General features: G+C 38.3%; 2 protein-coding genes across 5 annotated transcripts in view; one reads left to right on the top strand and one right to left on the bottom strand.

Annotated features, from left to right (window-relative positions):
- Positions 1 to 18,039, bottom strand: part of gabrb3 (gamma-aminobutyric acid type A receptor subunit beta3) — a 47,480-nt gene that overhangs the window by 15,654 nt on the left and 13,787 nt on the right. For 2 of the 3 annotated variants that reach the window (XM_054790400.1, XM_054790398.1), the window contains exons 2-6: positions 10,823 to 10,870; positions 6,847 to 6,938; positions 5,803 to 5,870; positions 2,575 to 2,795; positions 1,509 to 1,591 (exon numbers count right to left, since the gene is read on the bottom strand). In XM_054790400.1, the coding sequence (XP_054646375.1) occupies positions 1,509 to 1,591; positions 2,575 to 2,795; positions 5,803 to 5,870; positions 6,847 to 6,938; positions 10,823 to 10,870 (512 nt within the window). Of the gene's footprint in view, positions 1 to 1,508; positions 1,592 to 2,574; positions 2,796 to 5,802; positions 5,871 to 6,846; positions 6,939 to 7,027; positions 7,148 to 10,822; positions 10,871 to 18,039 lie in introns of those variants that run through there. The other variant, XM_054790399.1, reaches the window with a different exon arrangement.
- The window catches only part of gabra5 (gamma-aminobutyric acid type A receptor subunit alpha5), a 29,943-nt gene continuing 24,154 nt past the window's right edge, over positions 12,251 to 18,039 (top strand). Inside the window, exons 1-5 of one of the 2 annotated variants that reach the window (XM_054790403.1) lie at positions 12,251 to 12,690; positions 14,678 to 14,762; positions 14,980 to 15,104; positions 16,665 to 16,732; positions 16,809 to 17,029. In XM_054790403.1, coding sequence (XP_054646378.1) covers positions 14,680 to 14,762; positions 14,980 to 15,104; positions 16,665 to 16,732; positions 16,809 to 17,029 — 497 coding nt within the window. In that variant the 5' untranslated portion in view covers positions 12,251 to 12,690; positions 14,678 to 14,679. The remainder of the gene's footprint in view (positions 12,691 to 14,677; positions 14,763 to 14,979; positions 15,105 to 16,664; positions 16,733 to 16,808; positions 17,030 to 18,039) is intronic. The other variant, XM_054790402.1, reaches the window with a different exon arrangement.

The following is an 18,039-nucleotide window of genomic DNA, read 5'->3' as shown; positions in this document are numbered from 1 at the left end:
GGGCACCAGTGGTGTAGTTGCCAATTCTGGTGGTCTATGGCAAATGCCAATCGAGCTCTACGGTGCTGGGCAGTGAGCACAGGGCCCACTACAGGACGTCGGGCCCTCAGGCCACCCTCATGGAGCCTGTTTCTGATTGTTTGGTCAGAAACATTCACACCAGTGGCCTGCTGGAGGTCATTTTGTAGGGCTCTGGCAGTGCTCATCCTGTTCCTCCTTGCACAAAGGAGCAGATACCGATCCTGCTGAGGGTTGAAGGACCTTCTACGGCCCTGTCCAGCTCTCCTAGAGTAACTACCTGTCTTCTGGAATCTCCTCCATGCGTCCAGGTACCGCAGTGATGCCCTGGTCCAGATCTGGGAGGAGATCCCCCAGGACACCATCCGTAGTCTCATTAGGAGCATGCCCCGACGTTGTCAGGCATGCGTACAAGCACGTGGGGGCCACACAAACTACTGAGAATCATTTTGAGTTGCTACAATGACATTTTAGCCAAATGGACCAGTGTGCTGCATCATTTTTTCACTTTCATTTTTGGGGTGTCTTTGATTTCCCACCTCTATAGGGTGATGATTTTCATTTCTATCAAATTATGTGGCATCATTTTGTTACTAATACATCACCCACTTATTATCAGGAAAGATATTCAAGATCAATTTTCCCCCAGTTTAGATCTGATGTGTTTTCAAAGTGCTCCTCTAATTTTTTTGAGCAGTGTATGTGAATGGACCGACATAATTAAATTCTCTGTACATGTGAAAGGAAAGACATATGTTTCAACTATGCATGTATGTGAATGGACAGACAGATGTCTGCATTGAGTGTATGTGTGAATGCAGACAACATTTTTTTGTATATGTGAATATATATGCAAATGAACAGACTGTATATACTGTATATACTGCATATACTGTATATACTACATTTTTTGTACACGTGAATGGAAAGGCAGATGTTCCACTACACCTGTATGTGAATGGACAGACAAATGTTTACGCTATATGTGTATGCGAATGGACAGACAGATGCAACCACAGTGGGGTGTCTTAAGTGTAGTTGGCCAGTGGTGTTGCTTTTGTTGTATCTTTTTATGCAAAGTAGCTGCATATTAGTCTTGTTTATGGCGGCGTCTCCATTTGCATACCGTTTTTCATGCCATACAATCATTCTTTGGTTAAAGAAACAGAAAAAGACCCTGAACATGATGATTGAATAGGGTAGCAATGAATCACACGCAGTGGAGCGCACGTGCTGGGGGCCTGATGGCAGAAGGCTGATTTATGAGCGCGGTAGCGCTGATTGCACAACATGTAAATCATGTCGCGTACAGACACACTTCCATGATTCTCCAAGAATGCGAAGGGCAGGCGTTTTATGGAAGGCACACATATCATCCAGACTAATGAGGGTGCACCATCATTACTGCACATGGCTTCCAACACAGTGTGTGTGTGTGTGTGTGTGTGCGTGTGTTCGCGCATGCTTCTGCACTGCAGGCTTCAACTTACAGCTCTCGATCTCCAGCGTGCAGTTCTGCTCATCCAGCGGGTATCTCCTCAGGTCCATCATGCAGGCGGCCGTCGTCGTGATTCTGTGAGCCAAAAAGCAAGCAGATGACAAAAAAAGGAGTTTATGGCTTGGTGGCATTGCTGCATTGCAGTAGGTCATGTTGAACTCTTTGTTTGTCTCAGACAGGGGGCGCCACACTCACTCTCGCGTCAGCAATACGGACACATAAAAACAGACGGGAACCTCCAAAGTCCATCGCCGCCAATTTGGTACAATTACCGTCATCATGACGATCATGCATTATGTCATCTCATTTGTCTTCTAATTAACTGTTTTTTATAATGCAGACACAGGAGGATACAATGCGGCAGACGACAAATGTGATGGTAACCATAGAACCAGTAAAAGAACTTATTGGTTTTGGTTGCGCAGTACAATGTTTTTCTATATGCGTATGGGAATGGACAGACAGATGTTTACAATGTGTGTGTCTTTATATGTAAAGGGACAGACCGATGTTTGCGCTCTATGTTTATATGAATGGACAGACAGATGTTTACATTTTGTGTGTGTGTGTTTGCAAAGGGACAGACTGATGTTTACACTCTGTGTCTATGTGAATGGACAGACGGTCAGACAGATCTTCACACTGTGTACATATGTATATGGACTGACTGATGTTTACACTCTGGGTGTATGTGGATGGACAGACAGACAGATTTTTACATTGTGTGTATGTGAGTGGACACACAGATATCAACATTTTGTGTGCGTGTGTGGAAAGGGACAGACTGATGTTTGTTTGTATGTGAAAAGACGGACAGACAGATGTTTATATGTTATGTGTGTGGACGGACTGATGTTTGCACTCTGTGACTATGTGAATGGACAGATGACCAGACAGATGTTTACATTATGTGTGTATGTGAATGGACAGACAGCAATACAAGGAACTCCAGTCTAGAATGTTATTTTACTACAGCTGGATTTTTTGTTTCTTTGGAAGACGTACGCAGTAAATAACGACAAGCACAGAGGCCTTAGACCCGTCAAGTTAGCGCTGACCTGAGGCCATAGAGGACGGTGCCATCCGGGTGGAGTCGGATCATGCGGTTCTTGACGGTGACGCCATGAACGAATGACTTCTTGTCGTTGAGGAAGTATGTGTCTGGCACCCACAGCTGGTCAGCCACGCGGTTGTCCAGGGTCAGGTTGAGGGGGATGCCCATGTAGGCCAGACGCTTGTCCCTCCAGTATTGCTGGAAGTACATGGTCAGCGTGTAGTCCTGCGGACAGACCGACAGTTGATTATGTTGGAATGAATAAATCAATAATTAATAAAGGCTGTCATTGACATTGGCGGCGTTCCACCAACGATCCGCCACAACACAAAAGCTTTTCCAGCCTCGTAATGGCGCTGACTCCACTTGATCCTGCTGACTAATGTTGTCTTAAATAAATAAGCAGGTTAAAGGAAATAAACATGCGTCAGTGTAGCTGCTGGCAGGGAAAGTACCTGCATGGATGCGCTCTAAACCGAAAATCCTGTGTAGGAAGTAGACTGCTTCACATGTCAGCTAGTAAATATTACTCATACACTCGCTGCCCTCCAAAAGTGCTGAGTTCCAGCACATGCACTGATGGAAATGCAGTGTTTTTTGGAGTCAAAGCTGGATGCGAAAACTGCTGCCTCTTTTTCATTTTGGAGCAAAAACCACAGTGGATTTGACTGACAGTATGCAGTACTATCCATCCATCCATTTCCTATACAGTACTAGTACATCCATTTTCTATGTTGCTTGTCATTAGGGTAGTATACAGTACTAGTACATCCACAATGGATACTGTGCTTGTGTACTATTTAATAGACACATTGATTGTTACCAACTTACCTTCTTTTTACCGCCTCTTTTTCACCATTATTTTTTTCTTTACATTATGTGTGCGTGTGTGTGTGAATGGACACACAGATGTTTACATGATGTGTGTATGTAAAATGGACAGACAGATGTGTTTATGTGAATGGACAAACTGTTAACTGTAGTATATTGTATATTGTGTTTGTACATTAATGGACAGATTTAAAGTTTACTTAAGTCTGTATGTGAATAGACCGACCATTATTTGTGTGTGTGTGTGTGTGTGTGTGTGTGTGTGTGTGTGTGTGTGTGAATGGACAGACAGATGTTATGATGGATGAATTTTCAGTGTAAATATGTCTTTTTCAGGCTGAATGAATGGATGAACTGTATGGTGTAAAAGTAGCCTTGGCTGTAGAAGTATATGTGTACTCCATCCATCCATCCGTTTTCTATGCCGCTTATCCTCATTAGGGTCGTGGGGGTATGCTGGAGCCTATCCCAGCTGACTTCAGGCGAGAGGCGGGGTACACAACGTGGACTGGTCGTCGGCCAATTGCAGGGCACATATAGACAAACAACCATTCACACTCACGTTCATACCTCTATGTGTACTATATGTACATAATATGTACATGTAGTACATGAATTGAAGTAGTAGTGTGCTTGTGAGCATGTAGTGAGATGAAGAGTAGGTGTTGTTGTGAGCAGTGATGTCCTCCTACATGCAGCAGCAGCAGCAGAGTGGGTCGGCTGAATCAGCATTACGTACGTCTGGGCCGTCCACGACTATCTGAAAGCTTCAGCGCTTTAAGAATATGTAAGAATAAAGTGGACGTATTCTTACACACACTCAGCTCGCTGTGGGTGCTGAATGTTGTCAGATGCTTTGGAGCTCAGGAGACCTCAGGATGAGTTTTGGTTTTTTTTGCTCTCGGCACCAGCCAGTAAATGAGGCCCGATGGGAGGATGGGAGCGCCGTGTCATCCCAGGCTAAGACACATGTCAGACATGTCCGCCGCGTGCCAGTCACACACGGTCACGCTATGTCACCTGACGGTCTGCTGGGAATGCATTTCATTTCCAAAGTTAGCGTGCATTTATAGAAACTGCCACTTTTTCATTGTTACTTGTACTAAATTCAGTTTTTTTTCCCTGCTGTGAGTTACAAGCAGTCAGGTTTCTGCACCCGCAGCACAATCAACGTCGTCTTTAGCGTCGATGCGTTAAATCAAGCCGCTGTAAAGCAGCAGAGATATCTCCTGTCTGCTGGAATGAATTCATTGTGAAGACTGGAAAGCAAAGAAAAACTGCTGACGTCGTGTTTTCATAGGAGATGCCATTCATGCACAAAACACATGAAATGCATTGGCGCCAAATCTCAGGAAATGTTGCCTTGAAGGAGGTCTTTATGCAGATTCCAGAAAAAAATCATATGGAGGATCTTTGAAGGATCTTTGACTTGCATTTATTCAGTAGGTCTTGCGAAAACAGGGACCTACTGCAAAAAACCCCGGCAAAAACAGTAAAATTGCGCAAAAAGGCACAATGGAAAGAGAAAAAGCTATTAACTAATAACTTTGTATTTTTAATATATGCATATCTTTTTTTTTTTAGCTTTTTTAGAAAATGTTTCAAATGATGGTAAAACATTCAAATGGTTCCTGCGTCCTTTGATTTTTCTGTGGATTTTCTCTGGAATAAGTTTTAGACACCCTTGCAGTAGGTCCTTAAGACTAGCAAAGAGCTCCTGTCTTATAGACAATCTTTGACTGATATTTTTGCAGTAAGTGCTTAAAAACACACCAGCAAGAATAGCAAAGTGCTCCTATCATACAGAGAATCTTTGACTAGAGTTGTCGCAGTTGTTCCAAATAAAGAAGAGGGCGCCTGTCACATAGATAGAGGATCTTTGATTGTTTTTGCAGTAGGTCCTCAAGAATACCAAAGTGCTCGTGTCTTATAGGGGATCTTTGACTGGTATTTTTGCAGTAGGTGCTTAAGAATGGCAAAATGCCCCTGTCATATAGAGGGATATTTGACTAGAATTGTCACAGTTGGTCTTTAAAAACAGAAGACCGCCCCTGTCATATAGAGGATCTTTGACATACGTTTTTGCAGGAGATCACGTTCTGTCACACCGAGAGGATCGAATAATCTCAATAAAATATGAGCAGAAAATGAAAACTTTTCTCAAAAGTTTCCATAGGAAGTTTAGCTGAGAACTATTGGGAAAATTCCAATTCATACTTGAAAAGGATTATGGTGTATAGTGCTTCAACTAAGCTGTGCAGTGCAATAATATTGCAGTAAGGTGTGTTGCAAGCACAGTGCATTGTTGAAAATCAACCCCATTGGTAGAAAAAATGCAAAATGTCTAGTTTAATTCTCCTTTCACTGCTGTTAATTCCCATCTACATATTTTTTAACTTACCATGTTGACCTCAGACACCATGTCTATGCTGGCCACGTCAATGCTCATGCCAACAGCAACCGGTGCAGCTTCAAAAGACAACAAAAAACGCATGTCAGCTGCTCATGCTTTTACATATTTGAATCTTTCATTACTTTTTATGCAGTACATATTTTTTTAAATAACTACATACAGTGGTGTGATTCCTGATTTCTGATTGGTTTGGTTTAGTTTTATTTGAACATGCATGAAGGTTACAATGGAATACATCTCATGAATCATCCTTTCACAGTTCCACATGTTCAAAAGGAGTAGGAAGAAGCAAAGCTTATTTAATCCTACCCCCCATCCATTCCACATCCTGTACAGTACCTGTTGTTCACTTCCTGCATTCCATGTCATATTTTTATATAATATTGAGTGTAATAATAAATAATAAAAATAAAAAACAAGCATGACAGAACAATCAGTGTGATGATCAAGACTCTTCTGCCTTGTATTTAGCAAACATCAACTGCTTGAATTGTTTTTTTAATTTGTTCAACTCGGTACATTGTTTGAGTTCCTTACTCAATCCGTTCCATAATTTAATTCCACATACGGAAATGCTGTGGGTTTTCAGCGTTGTTCTCGCGTATAAATGTTTTCGGTTTAATTTTCCCCCGAAGATCATATTTTCCTCTCTAATAGAGAAATGACGTTTTTGGGTAACAAATTATTATTAAAAGTAATGCCGCATTTCAGAAAAAGAACATCATACCAACAGTAAAATATGGTTGTGGTAGTGTGATGGTCTGGGGCTGTTTTGCTGCTTAAGGACCTGGAGGACTTGCTGTGATAAGTGGAACCATGAATTCTGCTGCCTTCCAACAAACCCTGAAGGAGAATGTCCGGTCATCAGTTCCTGACCTCAAGATGACTATTGACTAATATTTCAATTTGTTTGATGATCTGAAACATTTAAGCGTGACAAACATGCACAAAAACAGAAATCAAGAAGGAGGCAAACACTTTTTCACACCACTGTATACTACATACAAAATATCTATACTGTAGAAGTCTTACCCCCAAAGTCCGGCCTCAGACGGATGTCATATCCCTTCAGGAGTTTGTCCACGGTGTCTTTGACAAAGGACATGTTGCCAGGCTCGTTGACGCTGCAAGAGACAACGATGGAAACCTTTAACCATAACAATAATCAAAGAAGAAGAAGATTTGCTCGTCTCCGGGGCCTTAAAAAGCTCACCTATGGGCAGGTGTGTACATCGCGGCCATGACAAGCGGCCAGCACGCCGCCCCAAGGAGCCTCATGCCTCAGGTGAGCGGTGTGACAGGGTGGAAGTTGGCCAAAAAAGTGAGCACCAAGCCTCCGCCCACCCTGCCAACGTGCTCCCCTCGCCCTCCCTCACCCTTCCCTCAGAGCTCCACTAAATCTGTTGGGACTTGATTCGCATGACACTCCCATCAACACGCCTCAACGCGCCGTCATCCCCTTTTTAGCGTTCTCCCACGGGTGTGCCAAGAGGGTGGGCTGGTGGTGGGCGGATGCAATTTTTATGTATTTTTTATTTTGCAAAACGTCTTCTGAAAAAAGCCTTTTCAATTTTTTTCATTTTATTTCCACAATGTGCCAAAACAAACATTTCTGGTTCAACATTGTCATTTGGTGACAACTAAGTGGTTTTATTAAAAAAAAAACAAAAAAAAACAGTTATAATGCTATGCCAGTAGTTGGCAATCTTGACAACTTTGTAAAGAAACAAGACATGCATGCTAGTTGTGTTAGCGTTATTGCTACTAGAAATATAACCACTGGATTCCATAACCCAGGGGTGTCCACAGTGCACTATGGAGGCCATTTGCAACCCGTGGCGGTTGTTTTATTGGCCCACGGCACATTCTAAAACTATAATTATTTAACAAGAAAACTACAACAACAAAAAACAATAATAGCAAAAATCAGCAGTACCTTTGCAAGAATAAAGTCAAAATATTTAGAAGAAAAAGTCACAATTTTATGAAAATAAAATAACATAAATAAAATAAAAAATCATTCTTGTTGCATAAAGTTGAAATATTAAAAAAAGAGGAAATGTTTAAATGAAAAACAAACACAACAACAAATAAAGATGTAATATTTAGAAAACTAGGTGAGAAATTAGGCGGACAAAGTTCTAATGTTACAAAAATAAATGGGAATAAAGTCATAATTAAGAGAAGAAAATTTACAATATGAAAGAAAATTTACAAAAAAACAGCAGAAATGAAAAAAACTGCTGTAATTAAAAAAGTCACAATTTTACTAGAATAAAATCGAAAAAAGGAAAAAAAATAATATCATTTTAGTAGCACAGAGTTGAAATATTAAAGAAAAATGTTTTTTAAGTCGCAATATTATGGGAAACATTTTTTTTATTTTAATTGGGAAAAAGTTATACTGTACAATGGGAATAAAGTAGGGCTGTCAATCGATTAAAATATTTAATCGTGATTTAATTCATAGCAACTCATAATTACAGCTAGAAACAAGTTTTTATCTACAATAAGTAGGGATGTAAATATCTTTGTGGTAAATTCTTCCATATGGATCTAGGTTCAGGAGTTAAGATATAATTTAAAAACTATAGATTTTAAAAACATAATTCGATACAGTGTATAAATGATACAGTTCGATTTGATATGATTCAACGATTGCATTTGTCGAATCTTACATTATAAAATAATGTAAGATTAAGTGCGCGAGCATCGAACTAGTTCCACAGTTCGCTGCTAGCAAACATGCAATGCATGGTCATTGAATGCACCATTTAACTTTGCAAGCATCTTCTCCCACGATGCACAGACAAGACTACTTTACTGTATTTTTCTGTTTTTTCTTTCACCTCATATTTGGCCCCAAATGCTGATACTATGTGGGAATGCATAAAGGTAAGATTTGATGACCCTATTGAGTGCTAATGTACATATTTGTTGGAAAAAAATGAAAAAAACAAGTCCTGCAGGCTCATACTGGCGGATGATGGCTTTCATTATTAAATTAGTGCCTTTAATTTGATGTTGTTCCTGTCATAGTTTTGTACAATACATAATAAATAAGATAAAACAGATCGCTATAATGTGCATATGTTACGTGTGTGTTGAAAAATCTTTCCCGGTGACCAGCTAGGGCGATGCTAACGCTAACGCTAATGCAAGCTAATGCTATTTGACACAAGCCCCAAATAGCCGTCTTCAGCTATGCCTGCCCGTAACTAGTAGCAAAAAGCAAAAATCCGCCGAGAGACGACTCGTATATAAAAACACTCGTTAGTTGGGACACTCGTATGCCACGGTACTAATGTTTAATTGACAACTAAAAAAATACCTGCACTGCACCAGTAACTTATCTCTTCTTACCGGCGACGTACTTCGTGACGACTCCACTCACAGCGACACAAATAACTTGTCGAGAGAGGCATCTTCCAGGGCTGTGAAGCGAAACTAACCATTCAAAATACTGTTTTTCTTTGCCCATTTCTGCTCAATAATTGTTCCTGCGTCTGGCGTCACATCAGCTGCCACACCGCTGCGGTTCCTCAAACTACGGTGTGGGCCGAGGGTCAAACAGGATTTGCGCACGTTAATCGCGCATCAAAAAAAGATAACGCCGTTAACGGACGCTTATGTTAAAGTGTTATTGACGTGTTTAGCGTGACGGCCCTGGAATAAAGTCAAAATATTGCGCAAAGATGAACATTTTTTAAGAAGAAAGTTGAATTTAGTGATGTCCCGTTCTATTCTTCATAAATGTGATAGGCTGCCAATCCACTGTATTTTGAAGATTGGATATTATCGGCTTCCGCCACGAAATCGGGCCGATCCGGTTGCTGAATCACATCCGAACTATGAGCCACACTCCAACATGGTAGGTGCAGTAATGCACCTCAAAGCTGGTTGCCACTCGACTCCCGCCACCCACAAGAAGACGTAAACTCAACACCACCATGCAGACATGTCCGTAGTGTACCGTGGTGAAGTTAGTTTCACGTTGGACGTTGGATATTCGGCTACGTAGCTCTCACTGTGCCCGGACTGCTGTGTCATTGTGCAGGGAGGTCGCACGCAGTGGCGGAGCTACGTGGTGGCCAGTGGTGCCCGTGGCCACCCCACTGGCCTTCTAGACATTTCAGGTATCAACTTATTGCCACACCTATGTGAGTAATGACCACCCCAATGAAAAATTTCCGGCTCTGCCACTGCTCGTGGGAAGCGCTGCTCTAACCATTGGTTGTTTATACTAAAGACCATCAATAAATTACTATTACGCTGACGTGAGTTTGTCAAAAAAAAAAGTCACATATTCTAAATCACACCACAATTTGATCTATACCAGCTGCTTAGTGCTACCCTAAAAGTATTTTGCACGCCCATTTTTTTTATTGCATTGATTTTCTTTATTGGATTAGGGACCAGACTCACAGGGGTTTTGTTTCAAGAAGCCAAACAATATTGTTGGTCATGCTTTGTAACAAAAAAGTAAATCCAGTAATATTTTAGTTGCATTATTTTTAATGCTTTGAAGAGCTATTTTCATAACCATATTCAATTCCACAAATTCATGTTTGTAACAAAATCTTATTATTAAAAAAAATAAAGGATCGGTACGGGATCGGATCGGCAAGATTATAAAAAAAATCGGATTGGATCGGAAGCCAAAAAAATGTGGATCGGGACATCCATAGTTGAAATATTTGGAAATTTAGAAAAATAACAACAGCAAAAATGGGATAAAAGAACAAAGTGTGAAGTCGATTGTAATAATATGCTTTCCAACTATTTGACAAGGCTGAGATGCAGTTTTTTTCTTGAAATATATTGAACTTCTTAGCATATCTACATGTGTTGATTTACAAAATGTCAAAGTGGCAAAGTTGCGTCCGTTCATTTTTCACTATGTGGCCCTCGCTGGAAAAAGTTTGGACACCCCTGCCATATACCGTAAAGTTGTTGTGATGATGCTACAGTACGGATGCCAAAGCTCGCAGCAGAAAATGTGTCTTACCTTGTATCGTAGATAGCGTATAACTTCTTGTTCCCGTCAACAGCGTTCCTGTAAATAAAAAAAACATACTGTATATATACAATTTAATATAGTTTTCACAAGCTCAAGATGACTGGTCTGAGCTAAAGAGATGAAGTGCGATCACATTAAGAGATGGATTGAATTGTGGTCTTTGAGTTCATTTGGAACGTGCGTTCAAGGTTACGTTGAAGTACATCACATGTTGACATGAATTATGAGGTAAAATCAGGGTTTACTGCTTCCAGTCTTACAACTACTGATCACAAACATGTGATCCTATGGCACCATCTCACAAGTTCATACTTTAAATGATCAGTTTGACCTACCGCCAACCCCATAAAGAGATGTGGTGTCAGAAGTGGGATCAGGTCACATCACATCTTTGCTATTGAATTTATGATAGTAAACATCATGTGACCTCATGGGACCCTCCCAGAAAAAAAATGTACCGTTACATCATAACATTCATGTTTGGCGTGTCAGAAGTGGGATCATATGAAAACAATAATTTCATTGTGTTCTCCAGAATGGCTATTGTTATTACATGATTACATTTTCTGAGTGCCATATAACATTTTCGCAGCTGAATTTTACAGTTTGGTAATATACCCCAACCTTATAAGCCCTGAGAATAGGTACAAAGAGAAAAAAGACCAGTTGATATGGTGTACTAAATACGTGTCAGAAGTGGGATCACATTAAGAAATATATCTCATACTGTTCTACAGTATTTTTTTTCTTTAGCAGAGCAATCCAATGTCCTTTTAGCCCTAGGAAAGTTACAGTATATGACTGGGACTATCTAAAGAGGTGTTAGAAGTGGGATCACATGAAAAATAACATAATAATTATAATAAAAATAAAATAAAATAAAATAATACAGTAAAATTACAACTGTAAAACAATTGACACATAAAAAATTGAAAAAAGGAATTGTGTGAGTAACTAAACCATTACCCTTAAATAAATAAAATATAAAATAAAATAAAATAATACAATCAAATTCCAAATGTAAAAAAAGTAACACATAAAAATGAAACCAAAACTATAAAAGGAATTGTGTGAGTAACTAAATCTTTACCATTATCGCCTAATGTAGGTCAAGATGATGAAAGATGAATTACAATGTTTTTTTTTAATCAATGAAAATCAAAACCAAACAAGCAGTTGTTATTATTGGTTTGATATTTGTAAAAAATGTTTTAAAAAACGGACTGTGGGCGACAAATGGACCTTCTGTTTGCACTTTGGACACCCCTCGACTGGAGTATATACAGTATATATATATATATATATATATACATACTGTATATATATCCACTCCAGTAGAAGACATGTTCATTTTAGCGTCTTTAAAAATTGCGGCGGTCCTCTCTCGCTCTCTCTCTTTCTCTCTCTCTCTATCCCTCCCAGCATCCTCCTCCAGCATCCCTCCACCACTGCGTACATCCACAGTCCTGCTTCCCGTCCTCTCCTTCCCTCATTCGCCTCCTCATCTCGTTTTATACGCACTAACACCTTTTTTTCTTTATTTTTGATTGCAGCCAGGTTTGCATGTTTGGCTCCTGAAAGAACAAAATCTTTCTTCGTCCTCTTCTTCTGAGGGATGATTTGAACGGCACATCTTTGGTGTTTCTTCCACAATGCTGCATGCCGAGCCAGGTGACTTTCTCCAACACTGACGCCAAGTTGTGAGGATTGAGCAGCAGGAGGAGGACTAAGTCGGGGGCTGGGCGGTGCTGGTGGTGGTCGGGGTCTGGTTTTTTTGGAAGGGTTGAGGGATTAACAGCCGAGGCGTTCAACGGCGTGAAAGAGCCCTCCTGGAGAAGAGAGCTGGAGGAAGAGAGGTATACTCCTCACTTCTGGGGGCCGTTAGAGGGAAGGTGATGAGGGTGTGGGTTGTGGGGGGTGGGTCACATAGTGGTTTACTATGTGTGCTGCAGGCTTGATGTTGTTTGACATTTCCAGCATGCTGTTGTCTTTTTTTGGACATATTTTATGTGCTAAAATGCATGACGGCATGGGTCACAACATTAGGTACACATGCACAGACATTCACTGTATAAATTCTGTACAAAGATGAAAAGGTTTGAAATTGACAATGTTTACTATCGTGCTGGTAGAGTTCACTGCATCATACTGACTTTCTCTCTTGTGTAGTTGAGACTGAATATTTTAAAAACACATATTTGGAAGATGTCTGATTTTGTGACCCGCTGAGATGAGTTAGTTAAGTCACTAAATAGAAAAAATAGACAAAGTAAAAAAAAAAAAGACATAGTAAAAAATACGGCCTCATCAATTAAAATATTTGTAAGAAAAAAAAATACATTTATACCTCTGATACTGTCAATTTAGTATGGATATTTTTGTAAAGGCAAATTCATTCATTTGACTGAGCAAGTGGCCATAATGTAGTTTTTCTACAATAAGAGCTATTCAGACGAGGTATGAAATAAGAACATGTGCAGCTGTATTAATAAAATATTTATAAATCATTATATTATAAACAGGGCCGCACGGTAGCCTCGTGGTTAGCATGTTGGCCACACAGTCAGGAGATCGGAAAGACGTGGGTTCGAATCTCCGTTGGGCATCTCTGTGTGTTTGCATGTTCTCCCCGTGTGTGTGTGGGTTTTCTCCGGGTACTCCGGTTTCCTCCCACATTCCAAAAACATGCATGTTAGGTTAATTGGAGACTCTAAATTGTCCATAGGTATGAATGTGAGTGTGAATGCTTGTTTGTCTATATGTGCCCTGCCATTGGCTGGCCACCAGTCCAGGGTGTACCCCGCCTGTCACCCGAAGTCAGCTGGGATAGGCTGATTTCTGGTTATAGTTAGACATAAAATATAATATAAATATATAATTAATATATAATCTATATATATATAATTAACGAACTATAACCATAAAAAAATTTAAACAAATATTCGAAGTATACTGAAAATAGACAAAGTGGGGAAAAAATACATTTATACTTCACCTGTGATACTGTCAATTAGGAATTGATATTGTTGTAAAAGGAGTCTTTAAATTGGATCAAGTGGGTGTTACGTAGTTTTTCTACAGTAAGAGCTACTCAGACAAGATATGACACAAAAAATACAACCACATAATAAACATGTTTTACATTGATATAATCATTACTATATTAAAAATTTAATAAAAGGAAATGTGTCAAAAATGAAACAAAAAATATATAAGCATATTGCAAGAATATTTCAACATGACAAGAAAAACCTTTGTACCTCTCACACTGTCAGTTAAGTACTGATACTGCTGAACGGTCAGACTTTAAACTAGACCAAGTGGTCATTAGGGGTTTTTCTTTGACAATAAGATCTATTCAATTTAAAACGCTAAACTGCACATTTAAACATGAAAAAAAAGAAGTACAATATCTGAAAATATAGTAAATGATGAGCAATGATAACAGACAAATACATTCATATTTATAAGTATTGATACACAGTCGTCCCTCGCTACATTGCGTTTCAAACGCCACCCCCTCACTCTATCGCGGCTTCCAAAAATGAATGAATGAATAAACGATTCCCTATTATCAATCAAAAATAGGCAGATTTAAACAAACTGTACGCATATCTTGCCCACATGAAGCCTTTTCAAGCATAACAATGACTAAATGAACTAAAAGACAAATATAATCCATTAAGACCACCGTTCATCTTGGCAATGTAGTATTCTACGTTGGTCACTAGGTGTCAGTAATTGGTATACGATATACTTTTATATCTTGGACTAGATCTAAAATAAATATGGAGCCTTTTTAGTGACAATTTGTACATGCGATGATGAAGAGTTTTATTGCAGGAATGGGCGATGGAATGTACCACAGTTTGGCTATGATGCGTCTGTGGCTCTGCTCCTTGCTCGTGAGCCTCGCCTGCCGCCTCAGGTGAGACGTCATCACCCGTGGCGATGTTATTAGATGTTTTTATTCCTTTATATATATTTAAATGTAGTTATTTTTCATTTTTTAAATAAAATATTATTAATAATAAATGATATATACTGTATATATATATATATATATATATAATAGAAAAAAATGAAACAAAAAATTAAAAATACGTTTTTATTCTGTCTCAGCTTCTGTCTTTCTTGTTGTCCAGCCTGCAGCAGGAGGTGACAGGGACCCCTAGAGAGGCGGAGATAAATAACAACATCACCGTCTTCACGCGCATCCTGGACGGACTCCTGGACGGATACGACAACAGACTCCGACCTGGACTGGGAGGTATACCGCTTCGCCATCTCCCCCTGCCGCACCCATACCGCACGAGAATGTCCTGTTGTACAGAACCTTAACATGCGATGATGATGTGATGATGTCTGCTGGCATAAGCTGAATAGCATAAACACGATGTGGGCTGATCCCACTTCTGACACCACATTTCTTTTTGGGATGGCTGTAGCATTGCAGACAACGATATAGATGTCTACAGCATAAACGCTTGACAGTATCTTTAATTAGAACACTAAAGCACGTTGTAACCTTCAGGAAAATCAATCTTTGACAGTTTCATGGAGAATTAGACTGAAAATGTGGACATGTGCATACAACAGCTGGATTCTGCTGTTTATTCTTGTGGATGCGGTATCATCATACTGACAGTTGTTTCTAATACTTTGATTAGTTATTATACTAAGATTGTTACAATAAATACCTGATTTAGCATACTAATATTAATGCGGTTAATGAAATAGCTCTCTTGTATGTTTCATCTGCAGTACTCTGCAATAAACACAAAAAAACACACACAATTGAAATAGCGCGACACATTTAATATCGACAATTTTTTTATTGGCCATATTTAGAAAATAAATATAATCTACAATTACATTCTTTGTATTATTTTTGTGATTTAAATGATATTCTAATAATAAATCATATCAATCATAGTAATTATACGTAAATAAAAAATATATTTATGCAAATATATATATAAATACACATATAAATAGATAAATAAGTGAATAAAAAATCAATAAAAATATAAATACACATACAAATATAAATACATATAGATAAATAATATAAATAGATACATAGTAAATGATTATACTATACTTTACTATGTTTATACTATACTTTAAAAGAATTAAAATGCTACATAACATGAGCAGAGGATTGATTATATATCTTTTTAGTATAAATTCTATTAAATTATAGTAATTATAAATAGATAAGTAAATAAATTTAAAATGTATGTATATATATATATATATATATATATATATATATATCAATATTATACAAATATATAATTATGTATAAATTAATAAATACATAAAATGATGCACACATATAATATATATAAATATGTAATTAGAAATGCATACAGAATTAAATTAAAAATGTATAGATATATACATAGAGATATATGTAATAAAATAATAGTAGAGATACTTATAATATATTTATATTTTTAATATATTTATTATAGTCATTATAATTTATAATATTGCTCAATGGATTCACCTTAAAATAAATTAAAATGCTACATAACATGAGTAGCGAGGACTGATATTTTTAATATTTTTAAATGTATTTTTAAGGGAATGAGATCATCTTAAAGTCAATTTTGGTTGACTTTAAAAAGAATGGAAATGCTCCGTCATTTTGTCTTTCTGTGTCCGTTGAAGCGTGCAATCTGTAATGGAAGCAACACCGCCCTCTTGTGGTCAAAACTAGTACTGCGTCTTCTTGTGATGAACAAGATTATCGCTACAGGATTATCGCTTCATAGTCGTATTTGTGGTGTTTGTATAGAATATATTTTCTCTCATCTTCCAGAAAAGGTGACAGAAATCAAAACCAACATTTTTGTCACCAGCTTTGGTCCCGTCTCCGACACGGAAATGGTACGAAGCTTGGAAATATTGCAGAATATTTCACAAGCGTGTATAAAATGGTGATAAAACGTTGGTCCTGGCGCAGGAATACACCATCGACGTGTTCTTCCGCCAGAGCTGGAAGGACGAGCGTCTTTGCTTCAAGGGTCCCATGAAGACGCTGGCGCTCAACAACCTCCTGGCCAGCAAAATTTGGACGCCCGACACCTTCTTCCTCAACGGCAAGAAGTCCATAGCGCACAACATGACCACGCCCAACAAGCTGCTCAGGCTGCAAGACGACGGAACGCTGCTCTACACCATGCGGTATGTGTCACGTAGAGACAGCGCACCTCGCATGCCAAGGCAACCCCCGAGGGTGTGCCAGTCGGAAATGTACCAAAATATTGCGCCACAGCGTACTGTTAAAAGCGCTTAACTTCTTTTTACCCTTGTATGACAATTACGAACGCTTAAGAATGAGTTGTGTTAGATACAAGAGTGCTTACTGTGTTCATGTGGCGTTAAGCACTGTTAACTCACTGAGTTCGCTTCTTTTTACACTTGTATGACAGTTAACACTAGAAAGTGAGGGACTGACTTCTTTTTATACGACAAAGTTGTAGGTCCACATGAAAAAAAAATGAGGATACAGTCGTAAATATACGTGAATAAAGTCGTAAATTTATGGAAAAAAAAAGTTGTACATATACGAGAAAAAAGTCAGACAATTTCCGAGAATAAAGTTGTAAATTTTCGAGAAAAGGTTGGAATATTATGAGGGAAAAAAAGTTGTACATTTACGAGAATAAAGTCGTAAATTTTTGAAAAAAGGTTGGAATATTCCGAGAAAAAAAGTTGTAAATTTACGAGAATAAAGTTGTAAATTTATGAAAAAAAAGTTGTGCATTTACGTGAAAAAAGTCAGACAATTTCCGAGAATAAAGTTGTAAATTTTCAAGAAAAGGTTGGAATTTTATGAGGGAAAAAAAGTTGTAAATTTACGAGAATAAAGTCGTAAATTTTTGAAAAAAGGTTGGAATATTCCGAGAAAAAAAGTTGTAAGTTTACGAGAATAAAGTTGTAAATTTATGAAAAAAAAGTTGTACATTTCTGAGAAAGAAGTCAGACATTTCCAACAATAATGTTGTAAATTTTCGAAAAAAGGTTGGAACATTACGAGAAAATAAAGTTGTGCATTTTCGTGAAAAAAGTCAGACATTTCCAAGAATAAAGTTGTAAATTTTCGAAAAAAGGTCGGAATATTATGAGAAAAAAAGATGTAAATTTACGAGAATAAAGTCGTAAAATTTATGAAAAGAGGTTGGAATATTCTG

Source organism: Dunckerocampus dactyliophorus, chromosome 10 (genome assembly GCF_027744805.1).
Source record: "Dunckerocampus dactyliophorus isolate RoL2022-P2 chromosome 10, RoL_Ddac_1.1, whole genome shotgun sequence".
NCBI classification, from domain to species: Eukaryota; Metazoa; Chordata; class Actinopteri; order Syngnathiformes; family Syngnathidae; genus Dunckerocampus; species Dunckerocampus dactyliophorus.
This window is presented reverse-complemented; position numbering and strand designations above follow the sequence as displayed.